The sequence below is a fragment of the Rhea americana genome, unplaced genomic scaffold, assembly GCF_003343005.1.
Source record: "Rhea americana isolate MKP2758 unplaced genomic scaffold, rheAme1 scaffold_50, whole genome shotgun sequence".
NCBI classification, from domain to species: domain Eukaryota; kingdom Metazoa; phylum Chordata; class Aves; order Rheiformes; family Rheidae; genus Rhea; species Rhea americana.
In genome coordinates this window covers 3,835,007-3,851,020 of record NW_028186646.1, presented here as the reverse complement: position 1 = coordinate 3,851,020, position 16,014 = coordinate 3,835,007, and the positions used below count along the sequence as shown (strand labels likewise).

The window sequence follows — 16,014 nt, the reverse complement described above, 5'->3', positions numbered from 1 at the left end:
TAAATCTAAGAGTTGAATTTCAATATGAAATTATGGCATGTAAAATTTCCTATTTGTTTCATGACAACATACATAAAATCTTCATCTGCTGTAGGGGAAAAAAAAACCCTACACTAGCTGCCATAGTTAACACAGTTCCAACATACTGTTAAAAACAAATAAATGGAACAAAAAAAAAAAAAGCATTAACTTTACCTTCTGTAGCACATAATTTATCTCTGCTACTACTGCAGCTAGGAGAGTTGAGAGTACACCTTTGTGAACTGCTGTGTAAGTTGAATGCCAGCACTGGACTGTGTGTATGAATTCCCCAAGAGGCAACTGAATAGAGTGAATCAACTAAAACCAAAAGAAACACAGATCAGCTGTTTGAGATTGCTTGAGTCTAATTAAAATATTTCAGCAAGCTATTCTCTGAAGCAGTACAGATCACACCCAGAAAGCTACTGGTATATTTTAGTCACCCAGGATAAAAAAACAGAAGCATGTCTTAAGTCATTAGGTTTAAGAAACACAAAGAAATTTCCTAAAACAACATCTGAACCATAAAAGAATTGAAATGCTTTTTCCTTAAGTCCTGAGAAGCATACAATAAGATTTTCCAAAATTATCCATCCATGTCCCTACTAGATGGTGTCTGCTATAAAATACAAGAAGTTGACTTTTCTGTGAAGATGGGAGGATCTGAAGAACTTTTGGACAGAATCCATATATCAATACCACAACTTCTCCCTCTCCAATCTGTAATATATATATCTGTAATACATATTATTGAATTTTTCCTCTGCATAGAGAAAGTTCATTCTAATTACAGATAAGGTTAATAATCTATGAGTACTAGTGTTGTTCAGGATCACTGGTAATAGAATGCATTGTTCTCTGCTTTCTAGTTTTCCCATCACTAGTAGAACAACAATGCTTAAGAAAGATTTCCTACTGGAGTCAAGGAAACTTAGCATAATATTAGAAAAACTAATTGAAAATATAATCAGATGTCCATTGGAATAATAAACTCAAAGTGTCCAAGAATAACACCAGCTCACATCTGAATAAAAATGATGGAGTCATCTACACATACTACAATTTTAAGAGTAGTATCATACCTGAAGCCCTTCTTCCTGCTGTTTCTTGAGCTGACGTGCCACGCATTCTAAAACTTTCTGGAAGACTGTCTGAACAGCACAGAGAAGATCTGCCACTTCATCTGTTTCAATATGCTGAGCCAAAGAAGCTTCAATAATTTCTTTAAGAGCACACAACAACACTGGAATACAAAAGCCACCTCTCTCTAGAGAAACAGATAAATGACACAATACAAACATTTTAATAAAATATTTTTCAGGTACAAGAAGAGCAACAGTTTACAAGCATAGATGATATATTTAGCTTCTGAGCCCTGTAGCTGAAATTTTCATACAGTTTAATCAATATTCTATCACGAAAAATCCAAGTCTCTTCAAAATTCCTGCAGCACAGAGGTTCAATTTGTGGATTTCTTCAGGAACTGAGCTTTATTTCTGTCTATACTGTAGGCATGAATTTCTGAATGTGAGCCAAATTTAAATTGCACTACAATGTTGTCTTCTATAATGTGTATATACAAACACTTTTTTAAAATCAAACTACATAGCTGTAACTGGCATCTAAGAGCAAGGAAGAAATATTAGTAATCAACAGAGACATGCTTAGGGATTGATTTTCTGCTTGTTCTCAGATTTCTGAAAAGCTGTCATGACTTTTGACTGTACTATTAATGCAAGTATAAGCTGTAAACACCATTTTTGGAGAAATAGAATCCCAAAGGATAAAAGCAACAGTTCTGTTAACGTAACAGAAATCAGTTAAGTATATAAGGAGATGCGTGCACAGAATAATGTACCTGTTTGTACAACTGAAAGCGCCATATCTAAAAGGTGTGCTTGAAACTTGAGATTTCCAAGGCCAACCATTATGACATCTTTACACACTGTCAGATAGGCCTAGGAAGGAGATGCAAAAATTTATCAGAAAAAAAAAAATACATAAAGTTACCCTTCAGTAGTAGTAATAAAAATAAAATAAAAATATGAGGTGAAGGGAATAATTTAATTATCCTTAGCATTTTGAAGACAGATTAGGAGCAGGAGGGAAGTATTTAAAAAACATCACAGTACTAACAGTTTGGTGAGAAATTATATTGGAAAAACATCTATAAATTTCATAGTTTCCAACACTAGTGTTTGTGTTAGAGGATCTATCAGCCCCACTTAACATTTTCTTATTTTGTGTATCTGAATACAAGAATGCACTAGGCCTGCGGGATGGTCCCTAGAAAGTGGTGGAAAACTGACAGTAGTACCAAAGTGGAAGCAGGAGGGAAATCTTGAAACCAATAAGAACTGAGTTACAAGGATTTGGTAATCCTACACAACATGAGGAGCCTGGGTGGAATGAAGCAGCAGAGATTTGGTTCAAGAGGAACAAGGAGATGACCAAAGGTTGCTCTCTGGCCAAAGCAGAGGCCTGAGAGAATAGGCCCCCTACAATGAATCTCTGTCCATAACATGCTTAACAGCAAAGGGCCAATTCAGTAACAGACAAAGGAGAGAAGGCAAGGTGGGATGGGAAAGAATATGATATGCCACAGGGCAGTGATAGAGAAATATAACTGGAAAAAGGAGAGCCTGTCTTATCCCCTCTTGTATACTTCTTTCATATACTATATGAAAGAAGCTACTGAGTGGGGATTCTCGCAAGTGTAAAACGTAAAACATGCTTCTTCCTCACTTCAACAGACATGCTGAAAAGAGATATTATGCACCATTAGGTGAAAAAAAAAATATAGATAAAAACTGCACATTGCTGACTCCAAACACTTGATTTAACTGCTGGAGTAAGTGCCAAAGACAATAGTTTGTTGGAAATTTTTCTAAAGCAATATATTCCAGAAGTTTAGTGATACCTGAGCACAAAGTGTTATGCTTTATGTTTGATAACATAAAAGTGATATGACATAACTAAAAGCCATTAAAAAAGCTTGAGACATTTTAAGCAATCATGCCAATAGCAAAACCACAAACCTAACCTCAAAACAATCAGGACTGTTTCATTAGCTCATTTACTTACTGGACTCCAAATACTCCAGTGCACTATGATTAGTACAAAATTGCTGCATGTACTACATATACTATTTAAATTGTACTGGTGCCAGTCATATGTTAAGAGAGCTCTAACCTGGATAATTGACTCAGAAATATTACAGCGTTCTGAAATGCCATCCTCTTGACTGCTTGCTAGTATAAAAGGTACAATTTGACTTTCTATCCAAGCACCTGTCTCCTTCAGCAGTGAAACGTAATCTTTTCCTTCTTCAGAAAACTGAAAAAAAAATTAGAAAAATGTTACCAAATGCCTTTCCAATTCTTTTGAAATTGTACTCTTAGTACAATTTCAATTTGAGCTGTAATGTCAGCTGTAACTTCAGTTTATTCTAAAAGGTGTAACTATACCTTGTTCTGAAGATGAATACTCAACCTACAATAGAGGCTGAAGGCTCTTAGGCCAATTGCTTGATTGGAGCTACCAGAACTTGTATCAGTTGCTTTCAGAATTGAGCTAAGAACCTCCTGCAATATCACATTTAAAATTTTTCAGAAAATACTTTCAAACGTTTGTCTTTTCCCACAGGTTTAAAACAGATGATTAAAAAAACCCTACTCTTTCCCACGAACAGATACGTTTTCAAGTACTTTCATTCTGCAATGCCAAAACTAACAGAATCACCAAGTAGTTGACGTTGGAAGAGACCTCTGGAGATCACCTGGTCCAATCCCCCTGCTCAAGCTGGTCAGCTAGAGCAGATTGCCCAGGACTGTGTCCAGATGAGCTTTCAGTATCTCCCAGGATGGAGACTCCACAGCCTCTCTGGGCAGCTTCTTCCAGTGTTCAACAACTCTCACAGTGAGGAAGTGTTTTTCTATGACATATATTAAGGAAGCCTGATTTTCGGAGTATTCCTTTCACACACATGCTGAAAGTCAGATCCCCTAAAAATGCTAAAACTAAATTACAAATTTTTGAGACAACTAAAAATGATAGCCACATTAAAATCTGCCAGGTGCAAACAATCTGAATTAATACACTTCTAGTTTACAAGATTTATCTTAAATATAGATAAAAAGGAAAACCTAGTCTTGCCTTCAAGTAGTCCAGTTTTCTATATGGAAATTATTGCAATTACAATCAAACTAATTTTGTCCCCAGAACCTCTATATATTTCTATAATTTCCTCTAGTAATGCATGAAACAATCATCATCTAATTCTGATCCCTTACACATGAGACATAGCCTTTATTTAACTAGTTAAATAGTCTAATTCAAATCGGGGAAGGAGTGAATCAGCTAGTACAAGCAGCCCATGGTAATAACTATTAGGAACATGGTGGCTGAATATGGAATATGTTTTTCTTATTTTGTGGTAAGGACAACACTACCTTTGCAGCACTGAGAATTCTCAAAAGCTGGTTCAGTTTCTTTTTAGGAACAGCAAGCAGGCAACCCCGATTAACAGGATGAGTCAATAAATATTCAATGTAATCAAGTGCTAATTCTGGCTTCGATTCATGTGTTACATGGATACGTACTCGTCGTTCTGATGTTTTAATGCTCTAAATGAGAAGGAAGAACAGAACCAGTATAACAGTGTTACTGTAATTACAGTAATTCCAAAGGGGAATAATGAAGTATTAAAAAAGTTCCTTCTAAAAAGCAAAAAGCACAGTAAAGGCATTTATGTAATCTAACAACAAATTTCATCGATTTATGCATACCTTTCTTGGAGTTAGCACATCAGACAACCAGTCACAGGCTAATTCCATAATATGTCCCACTTGACCCCAGCGACACATGCAGTCTATCAGTGTGGAGTATTTGCTTTCATCAGCTCCATTGTCAAGATTTCTGAGTTTTGAGAGCACACTACAACTAAAACAACCAACAAACATGAACTTTATATCCATTAGTGCAGAAACAATTCAAACACCGAATGAACTAGTATCAGAAAAGATTCACAAATGGCTTCATGCACATTTATACCTCATAGATCTTACTGATTTAATAAGGTGTATTTAGAGGAATAATTTATACAAATGGACATTTTATTTAATGCATCAGTATGAGGAAAAAAAATAATAGTCAACAAGAGCTTGGTTTTCATTGATATTTTGGATTAAAAAAAAGTACCTGAATGTAGGAATAGCAGCAGGTGGCATAAAGGATGCCAGGATAATCAACGGAATTGTGCAACGATCATCCTAGGATAAAAAGTCCTGCTTTATTATGTGCACGTACAGACGCATACATACATGCAAAGTTAACGAGTACTGAAAAAAAGTACAATTACGTTATCTCAAATTTAAAAGATTTCCCTTTTTTCCCCATAAAAAACAGAACTGAAATAAGCTTATAATGGTATCTGGCATGCAATATGAAAATACTGATTTATATTCTTGAAGGACTCTTATCAACAATCTTAACTTTCAGCTTTCTGACAAACTGTCAGAGCAACTACCATGAATTATCTATGGTTCCATTACATTAAGAACTATTGCAAAAGAAATAACTGTTCTAGCTTACACATATCCTTGTAGTGGCTAGTATTGAATTGCACAACCATTACACCATCTATCTCCTCTCCAAGTAAATTAATATCCATTCCAATCGGAAATATATATATATAAAAAAAGACTCTGAAGAAAATTAGTTTATATAACAGTGGTAATGTAAAAATGCACTACAAGTTGTTACAACACATCATAAGGTATAGATCATGACAGTCCCACTAGGACTATATGCAAACCAATCTATGAGAAAGACTCTTAGGAAATAGTCTTTCTGTTTGTACTATATCCATGAACACAATCAAAATTATTACCTATTTGGACATTCGAAGAGCTAAGACCTTTTTAAAGATGATTTTTAAAAGAACATTTAAATACATACATACACACAGCTTTTCTGAAAAGGAACCTCCTGGCTCAATTTTAGGAACTAAGCCTCTGATGACAGAGATCCAAGCTGATTACTCTTTGTGTGAAAATATCAAAGGGATTGGTTGCTAAAGCTGAATATCTTGTCTGCTCAACAAACCTATGAGAAGGGAAGTTACTTCCTTTACCAAAAAGGCTTTGGCATGGCTTTCACAATTTCCAAATGCTCTAGGGTATATCCATGCTGCAGAATATAGCAATGAACTCCTTTTAATGCTAGATTAAACTAAAACTAGCTTGAATGATGTTGTAATCAACAGACAGCATAATTCAGCAGACTTTAGCATAAAAGCCACTAACTAGAAGTCCTCCTAAAGGCAGTACACATTGAAGCACATACTATTAGTCACAGGCAAAACATAACATCTTGAAGATGAACACTAGAACAATTAAACAGATCAAAGGGACTAAAATTATGAAAATTACTGATATTAACTAAGTGCATATTTCAAATACAAACAATAAGTGCACCAAAACATTTAGAGAATATAATCAAATTAATAAAAAATAATCACAAGTAAATGAAAAAGAAGCCCCAGTTTCTTCAGCTGTCTTGACAGCAGTAGCTGAAGAGAAACTGGATCATAGTAACAAGTAACTGTGTTGAAGAAGAGGAGGAGGAAACAATACATATTTTCAGTTACTGATGTTCAAGATGTTCCAAAAACATTCCAAAGGATGGATTCCTTTGAAGACACTGCAAGAAGATCTATTTGTTGCATTAAAAAAGTCTGTGTTGACTATTTAAATAATGGTTGATCGGTCAGACCTTGAAATTAGAGAACGGCTTTTACCCGTTTGTGGAATTCCAAGAAACTTGCCATTTTTATAGATCATAGTAACAACAACAAAAAAGAAAGAATACTTAATTTCATGAAAACAGATTCAAGATGAACACAAAGATATCTGAAAGAAATACTAAGTCATTACAAGAAAATATAAGTTTAAATTTATGTTCTCCTTACCTTAAATACTTTGAAATATTCAGGAAGTACAGAAGCAAATTTTCTGACGGCATAATCTTTGGCATCTTCATTGTGATCTAGTGCTTTGTGAATACTTCTCCAAAGAATTACAGTTATCTCCAACAAACTTGCCATGGAGGCCATATCATTTATTGACAACACATTATTCAATGTCTGAAATACAAACACTTAGATCATATTACCCTTTGTATTTTAAAATATAAATGTAGGTTAAAATAAGGTTTAAAAGAATGAAAATCCATGTATTCACTGCAAAATGGTGTTGGATTTGTTGTAGAACATGAACTCTTACTTATTCTTAACACATATATAGCTCCTGTGATTTTGTTATGTTAACTTTTTGAATATATTTGATTGCTAAGTCAAATAAATTTATAACAAGCACTAGAATTGAAGAAATACTCATTTTAATTATGATTTACATTTCTTCTAGCTTATCCTAGCTACTTAACTAAATTACCATCATCACAGAGCATGGAAATGCCATGATGGTTGTTTTCCCCTTTGAAATCCAGAAATGCCTAAGTGCTTTCCTTATGATTTCTGGCTTATCATTAACTACCTACCTCTCAAAATATGTGTCACAGAGAAAGTTACTAGGACTTATCATAAAGTAGACTTTCTTACACTTATGTTCTCCTTTTCATTTTCATCGTCATCATTATGAAAACTTTCTTTCGTTGCTTTCTGGATGCAGGCATTCAAGCAGCGCCGAATAGTTAGCATCAGTTTAGCTACATTTAAATATAGTAAGAATAAATTATATATTTATTGTTCATTCAGAATGTTATTAGCAAGTGCTTCTACATGTAATGCTAGCAAGTCATTCTGAAAAGTGGGCAAGAGAACCAGTTGCAGCCAGCAAAAAAAGATACAAAATTTCCCAGTAAAAAAGATAGGGAAGTTATGAAGCAAAAATGGCTAAATCACCGTCAAGTCTATAATTTCATTGCTAAGAAAATCCACAGATTAAAAAACAACAGTAACAAAAAACTTACAGGCAAATCAGGATCAGAGAAACTTCCCACATTCATCTAATATAGCTATTAATTTAACGAATATTCAAAATACATCTCAGTTGTAAATTCTAATTATTTAATCGAAGATGCCTAACCCTTACACTCCTTAGTGAGGAGCTCACCCTTAGATAAATGTGAAAAGGTTATGCCACCTCTAGTGAAAATATTACTAGCTGAAATACATTAGCACACAGTATTTCAAAACTACTTAACATAGGTAATGAGGACTGGAGAAGAGGCAACAGCTTGGGCTTCATACCCAGGCCAATTCATGCTAATTACTTTGTATTTATGGTATCAGAACTCGTTGGAAATAAAAGTGTCCAGTTTACTTGGTTCAACAGCACTCTTTTCCAAACGGTGATTATACTCTCTGTGGTACATACTGTTGTCACTGAAAGTCTCAAAAGCTTTCAATGGAGAGGATGGCTTTTTAGTCTTCATTGAAAAAGTCTAGCACTTAAATCACTAGGATTCATTGCTAGTGTCAGGAATTTCAAAAAGAACTTATTTTATATCAAAAAAAAAAAAAGATCTAGTGACAATGTCCTATTGCGAGCACTGTTGCAGAAAAACTTTAAAAAACAATCACATGGTGTATAAATGGCATTTCCAGAGACTGATAATGTTTTGTACTTTACCTATATTGGTGGGGGCAGTATACTCATAAGCATATTGATAAAACTTTCTAGCTGCTGCTGAATTCATCTGGATTAGAGTAACACAACGTTCACACCATACATCCTCAGGCTGGTTAATGGGGAAGAAGGAGTTGAACAGGAGATTCACTATACGCCGTGACACAGGCCGTGAATCAACTTCAAGACGAGTCAGAAGATGCTCCATGGGGCAGATTTTCCAGAACTTTTTAAAGTGAGAAGAAATTAAAGGGGTTGGAGGAGATTAAAAAAAAAGGGGGGGGGGGAGGAAATCCCAATGTTTTAACAGTGTTTCCTGCATCAAAATTAATTTGCAACATATATATCTACCAGAATAGCATATGCATTTCTGTAGCCTAAAGCTTGTTTGTATTTTACTATATATGCAGACAATAATACTAACAGATCAACTCATGACTGTAGATGCTGGTCCGTTAAACCATATCTGTATCAGCAAACTGCAGTAACTTTTTGCTATTATAATCACAAATGGTGAAGAGTTAAACCTGAGTACATGAAGAACTGCAGAGTACCTGTAAAGTTACAGACTAATGTTGAAATGGACATTAAAAAAATAAGGAAATTATAAAAAAGACATATAATCATATTATTAAGGAAAGATATTTGAGAAGTATTTTTCTAAATAAATAGCAGTATCAGAACAATATAATAGAAATCACAATAAGACTTCAAAGACCTACACCTCCAGAACAAGTTATCAAATGATACATCTCTTATCAATTAATACACAGGAACAATACAGAATATGAGTACAAGGTTCAGTGTCACAGTGATACTTCTGCCATTCCACCAACGTTTTACCAATAGAGGAACACCTGGCCTTAGAGCCTTCTAAAGCTGAAACTTCAGAAAAAAGCTTTCTTTCAGAGTACCACCACACATCTGTAATTCTGGACCCCTCCTCTGGGTTACTATTGTACTAAATGATTCTATTTTAAGAAAAGAACATTTATTTTTGTATTTTTTCCCCCTTTTCCCAAATAGTCTTAAAAACACCATCTTTATAAATTGAGAATATGCTCTACTTAAACAAGATTCATAAGAAAATCAAAGATCTTTACCTGACCTGTGAGAAACCAAACAGTAAAAGAGCAGGTAAAAGCCAGAAAGACACCTGTCGTTTCACAGGTGTTCTGTGGAGACAAACACCAAACCCGAAGATAGCTAGTGGAGAGATTTTCATTAAGGTGTAAGAAACGTTCTAGGAAAGAGGTACATCACTTGGTCCATTCAGACAAGTAAATTTACGTACTTTTCCCATTCTTTCAAACTAGTGCCTAACAATCTCTCCATAAAGATGAAGAGGCCTCTGAAATGAATGCTATGAGGTGAAACACAGTTATGCTACTGGATAGAAAGATCTGGAAGTAAGAGGAACATACAGGGTTCTTCCAGGAGAAACTGAGGAGGTCCCAAAATGAGTATAGCTTCAGCCATACTAAGTCAAGGAGGATCATTAGGGATGTGCATTGCCTTATGACATAAAGAACCTTAGAAGAAAGAAAACAGAAAGGGATAACTCAAAGTTCCTCCACTATGGCAACAGGACTGTTTCTCACAGGCACCATGGGAAAAAAGCTGCCTGAAAAACCTCCAACATTCTGTATTAAGTTGTGGAAGATTAACTAGAGAACTTCACCCTGAAGCTCCAGCTGAGTCTTTCATGCTGAAGCAGTCAACATCGTTTGCTCAAATAGTTGCCAAACTCAGATGGTGGATCATTACACATGGATTTGATTCTAGATGGATCATCTTCCCCAAATTAACTGCTTTCCTATAGATCAGAGCAGACCTTACATGCTCTTTTTGTTAGTGAAAAGCAGTTGTGGTTTTATCAGATGACAGAATACTTCCAAAGACTTTTTTTTGAATGTGGAAAATATGTTTCTTACACAAAGCCTCTGAGCACCAGTATGTTGATAAGGTTTCCTGACATGAGACTAAAGATCCTGTGTTGTGAGGTTGTTAAAGTGAGTTCTTAGTCCAAACAGTGAAGGAACTTTTACTACCCTCTGAGACAGAATCAAGTAATTAAATGATGTTCTTCTGTAACCTCCTGTTAATACTGAGGAAATGACAATATCAAAATGAGAATAGTCAGATCATGCAGCAAACAGGAAATCTCAAAAAGCATACAGTCTACACCTAATGCTCATAAAATATTCTTATGCAGACTGTAAATTGAACAACATAACCAGAAATGGCATGTCTTCATGCCATTACATCATGCACGACTTAAGTCATGCTACAGAAATATGTTCCGCCCTTCCGTCAGAAGAGATGCTATTGTCTTAAAGACAGTGAATTTAGGCATGTTCCAAAGAATACCAAAACTGACGTCAGGGCAAGAGCAGATTTATCTTAACTCACCCTGAGAGTATTTGCTATGTTGTTTTAACCATTGAAAAGTTGAGCTCCAATAACCATACGAAACAATGAACTAACTGTCTGATCAAAGGTACAGGTACTGCTGTACAGCTTTATTCTCAGGAGAACTGCAAACATTAACAGGACATTACTGGTGACTTTTAGTGCTGACAATATGGAAGATAATACCTTGTTCTTGTAGGGTTTGTCTCCATTTCACATTTTCTATGGACAGGCCTATCAGTGTATTCAGTTACTTATTATGGAAGTATAAAACCTGCTGCTGCGTTATTGAAATCCTTATCCTGAACCAAGGAACCGCAAGAAGCTGAAAGACTGGGGAATTTAGAAGGCACTGATGGAAGGTCTAATTTCAATATAATGTCTTGGAGATGCTATCATCAAAGATAAGATGCACATATTTGGCAAGCAAGTAACTTGTGTTAGGGACAGATGTGTTCTTGGGCACTGCAGGCTTTAAAACCTGTCAAATGAAGCATATATTCAAAGCTTCATTTCCCCCTAAAAAAAAACAGATACATACCTGCGACTTCATAGTGTTTGTGCCTAGCACAAGATAACATGTTCTAAAAAGCAGGCTTAGCAAAATACAAAACCAAGACTGAAAAACATAAAATTGAAATTCGTAAACCATTAACAACGCAGAGTAGGGGAAGAAGCCAAAAGCACTATAATGCCTATGGCTGGATAGTATCTCCCAAACTATGGGTCCACCACAGAATACAGAAAGTTTTTTTTTTAAATATAGAAAAATTTACTACAAAAAGAAACCAAATCCTCACACTACATATATTATTTTTACTGCTTGTCTTTTGTAGGTAAGTACATAAAGATGTTAAGCTTTTTACAAGGTGAGAAAGAGAATGCTGACCTGAGCTAGCCATCTGAAAGAAAGGATGGCTGTACCACTTGCTCTGCCCTTGCATAGCCACAAGAGGGCAAGGAAGATGGGAACACACTGAGATGAAAAGTTATATCGAGTTGCGTAGTTGTGATAACCAGCACTCACTGGATAAAGGCACTAAGTAGAGAGAAATGCTAGACCTAATCCAAGTCATAACAATCCCAAATCAGGAAAAAATATGGAGGAAAGGAATAGAAGAATGTATTTGACTCAACTAGAAAGCAAACTTTCCAATCTCTCTATAAAAATCTCTGCCTTAATAATACCAATTCCTATTGGTAACTCCTTTGAGAAACAACTATGAAAAGGCTGCAAGCTCATCATGACACCAGGACCAGTCACAATTTTTAAAGATTTTCTGTGGACACCATGTCAGTAGAATTTATGAAATTACTAGAAAGAAGTACTCCCATGCTTCTATCTACCTTTGGAACCTCCCCAGCCCCCTAAAAAGCTTTAAGACAGACAGAAATGACTAAGAATATTTCAAAAGTCAAAAAAACCCCATCATTTAAATATATAAAGATGAGAAAATTTGAAATTAAAATTACTACATTAAACATGTATGTTTTCTATTCAGATTACTGCAGTAATTCAAGATATATTTCAAAAATATAATACTTTAGTTTTAATCTCCTGCTTGTTACTTATCAAGTTTCATTTATCCTACCTTAGCAGCCTTGGTAGCCTTAATTTTCAGTAGCATATCAACAAAAGCCACTCGCACTTTCTCAGAATTGTCATGGAGACTGTGTTTAGCTGCTGGTAGGAGTTCTTCCAGTAATGGGTGACTTAATTTGTTGTCCAAAATTATTGGTAGACACTGCAAGAAAAAAAAAATACTAAATAAAAATATCAAAAGAGTAATTTACAAAAAGATGTAGCTAAAATTGTTGAACTGGACCATGGCACTTCTAGGATTAAATTAAGCAGAGGTATGCACTGCTTGCATACTTTTACTGTAAGAAGTACTAAGGTGACTCAAAATTTCTGGTGAATTGTGTCCCTTTGAGATGAAACAGCTTCAATGCTACACTGAGGCAGTGGTCTTGCCTCCTATCTGAGGGCACAGAGTCAAGTAGGTTTTGTGGCAGCAAATACCAGCTCCCTAAACCATGTTTATTTCAAATGAAAATTTAGTCTTTTTTTTAACAAGTTACTCTTAATCTAGCTCTGTTTGTTTATCCACTATAGACCCGAAACAGCTGTAGTGGAGCAAGTGAGGAATAACATGAGGACAGCACCAACTTAAGGCCAGACTGACACATACACAGAGGTTATATAGGAACACAGCTCAGGGAGTTCACTTTTCTTTCTAAGACACTATTTATTTACCAGATACTAGAAAGTCATAGATGAAATAATCCTAACATGGACAAAGGCCTGGAGAAACATACAGTGGAGTACAAAAGCATAATGTAAGCTTGCAAGTCTACTTAAACTAGTGACATAGAAATATAGTGAGATCCATCTGCACAAATTTTCAAATCTAAGTATAACTTCTTATAGCTAAAATGATTAAATTATCAGCAATTTATCAGTAAACAAGTATGGGAATAGAAATGCAATGTGGCTGGGAATCACAAGTAGAATAGTTGCCACTGTAAAGGGTATTTGTTCATATATATGAACAGTATATACACAGTGTGTGTGTGTATGTGGGGGGAAAACTTTATCGCACAAATAATTTTGCAGGTTAAGTCATTTCCTTGACTTAAGGTAGTCTGTATGAGAAACCCATTCTTCAAGTAAAATGCAAAAAGTGACAACCATGATTTTAAATTTAGAAAAAAGATTTACTTTAAAAACAGAGCAGCGAACATCAGCAGATGATATATCATATGCAAGGTCTCCAATTAGCTTTTTTAAAAGATCAGCAAGAATTGTTGGGGGAATCATCTCCCAGTATTTGGATGTTATCTGACTAACTCCAAGTATCCCTGTAGAGCGGACAACTGGATGAGGATCTTCTAAGAGATTCTAAAACAAACAGGAAAAGAACAATGTGAGTACAGGTGCTATTGTGACTCCATCAGTACTTAACAATAAACTATCATGAACAAATAGCATTCCATTACCTTCTAAGCATTATGCAAAATGTGATATTATGAAAGAAGTGTAATAATATTTCCCCAAGGTATTTTATTATAGAGCAAGCTATAAAATTTAAAACAATATTTTCCAAGATTTTTGGTATTTTTGAAATTTGGGTTTTTAAAATAGCATTTTTTTTCCCAAAACGATCACCTTACAGTAAGTATTGCACCTATGAGTTTATAAAGAGTATCTAGATTTCTATTTACATATGACACTATTTATATGCAATAATATTAAGAATTTGAAATTCATTTATCTGACATTTATATTTATAAGGCTACACTGAGGATTTCCCCAAAATTTTGTTAAGAAAATATTATGTCCATACTCTAGACTGGTAAATATTTAGATTTTTATTTCCATTATACTTCACTTCAGAAGTATGTAGTAACAGAGCACTAAACTTGCACTGAATGCTTATAAATTAAAGGTAAAACTCTGTTCACCAACCCTGGATCAAGATCTGTATCTCATAGCATCTAGCCTTTCAGAAGAGTCCTTCATTCACAACTTAATAAAAACCAGTTCCAAATATTTCCTTTTCAGAGGTGAAAATGGTGCAATGTCATCTGATGTCAATGTTTCCAGTACTAAATTAATCTAAAATATTTGTCTCTTTTTGTATTTTCCGTATCCTATGTCTGTACTTCCCTATCTATACTACCCTTAAACTCCACGAATTTTACTGCAGCAACAGCTTATTTTTGACTTAGCTTTACTAAAAGTTTCTATTTTTAACATGCTCATTAAAACTTACAAAAAGTTCTTCAAACTGTTTCTGAATTTCATTGTCCATCTCTTCAGTGTTAAAATGGGGATCACGAATAGGAAAAGCATCAACAAACAAAAATGCTGCATTTGATCGAACTTCTGAGTTTCTGGCCTGTCATAATGGAGGGAAAAAAACTTCTCAGTAAGTACAGACTTTTATTATCAAAAAGCATATTTAGCAAATAATGTTCTCCAAATACTTTTGGCAAGGCAAGATTTTTAATAAATTTGTTAAAAAAGTAAGTTTTTGAAAGTATAGAGAAGTTACAGTAACATGTCTTTTTATGCACCTTAAATTTCTGCCTATTCAGTAAAAACTAGGTTATTAGTAAAATTAGCTCTTAAAGCACATTGTGACTCTTCAGGATTTTTGAAATCAGTCAGAGGAATATTGCCTTCTATAACTGAATAAGTTAAAAGCAACTGGTCACCAGACATGCATAATCATTCGCATTAATCACTAAAGCTCCCCTTCATAATAAAGGAATTTTGAATTCAAGCAAATTCACTAACAAGTTTATATATAGACAAGCAATTTATTTGATAAACTCAAACCTATAAAGAAAATAGTATTTAGAGACTAAATACCAGCAAGTCTGGGAAATAACTAATCCAACATAAACATATTCAGTTCTACATCTATGCACGTGAGTAATAGGACTGTTTTCTAGGCTCAAAGCAGCTCACCAAGTATCTCAGGTAAGTCTCATAAACCCCAGACATCTAATCATTTATAACAGTTTTCAATGTACTACACTATTCATTTTCCTGGCTGTGGAATCCCAAATAGAAAAGAAAAATAACAATAATTTTTAAGAAATGTATTTATGCACTCAACCAGTGAAAAGTAATTGGCCCTGTAAACACAATAAGGAATAGCAAACAGATAGCAGGCAAAGAAATGAAAGACAAAAAAGAAAGAAAAAAAAAGAAAAAAAGAAACTTAAGCTATCTCAGGGAGAAACCTGAAATCTAACCTACGACTACCCTATACTTATGCAAGACCTTCAGCAGTGCAATGATAAGAGCATATGCTCACCACTTCTGGAAAGAAGAGAGAAAGAAAAAAAAAAGTGCACACACACACACACACACATAAATGTAATCTAAATAAAAGCAAGCAAATGTGAGTTTAATCTCAAT

The 16,014-nt window shown here is 34.7% G+C and overlaps 1 protein-coding gene across 3 annotated transcripts in view; it reads right to left on the bottom strand.

Moving 5' to 3' along the window:
* Positions 1–16,014, bottom strand: part of NCAPG2 (non-SMC condensin II complex subunit G2) — a 53,190-nt gene that overhangs the window by 14,394 nt on the left and 22,782 nt on the right. For all 3 annotated transcript variants that reach the window (XM_085317704.1, XM_085317703.1, XM_085317705.1), the window contains 14 exons: positions 14,858–14,983; positions 13,804–13,983; positions 12,674–12,826; positions 8,673–8,895; positions 7,640–7,746; positions 6,992–7,165; positions 5,221–5,291; positions 4,809–4,962; positions 4,473–4,646; positions 3,489–3,605; positions 3,214–3,357; positions 1,880–1,979; positions 1,104–1,288; positions 196–339 (listed from right to left, as the gene is read on the bottom strand). In XM_085317704.1, coding sequence (XP_085173830.1) covers positions 196–339; positions 1,104–1,288; positions 1,880–1,979; positions 3,214–3,357; positions 3,489–3,605; positions 4,473–4,646; positions 4,809–4,962; positions 5,221–5,291; positions 6,992–7,165; positions 7,640–7,746; positions 8,673–8,895; positions 12,674–12,826; positions 13,804–13,983; positions 14,858–14,983 — 2,052 coding nt within the window. The remainder of the gene's footprint in view (positions 1–195; positions 340–1,103; positions 1,289–1,879; positions 1,980–3,213; positions 3,358–3,488; positions 3,606–4,472; positions 4,647–4,808; positions 4,963–5,220; positions 5,292–6,991; positions 7,166–7,639; positions 7,747–8,672; positions 8,896–12,673; positions 12,827–13,803; positions 13,984–14,857; positions 14,984–16,014) is intronic.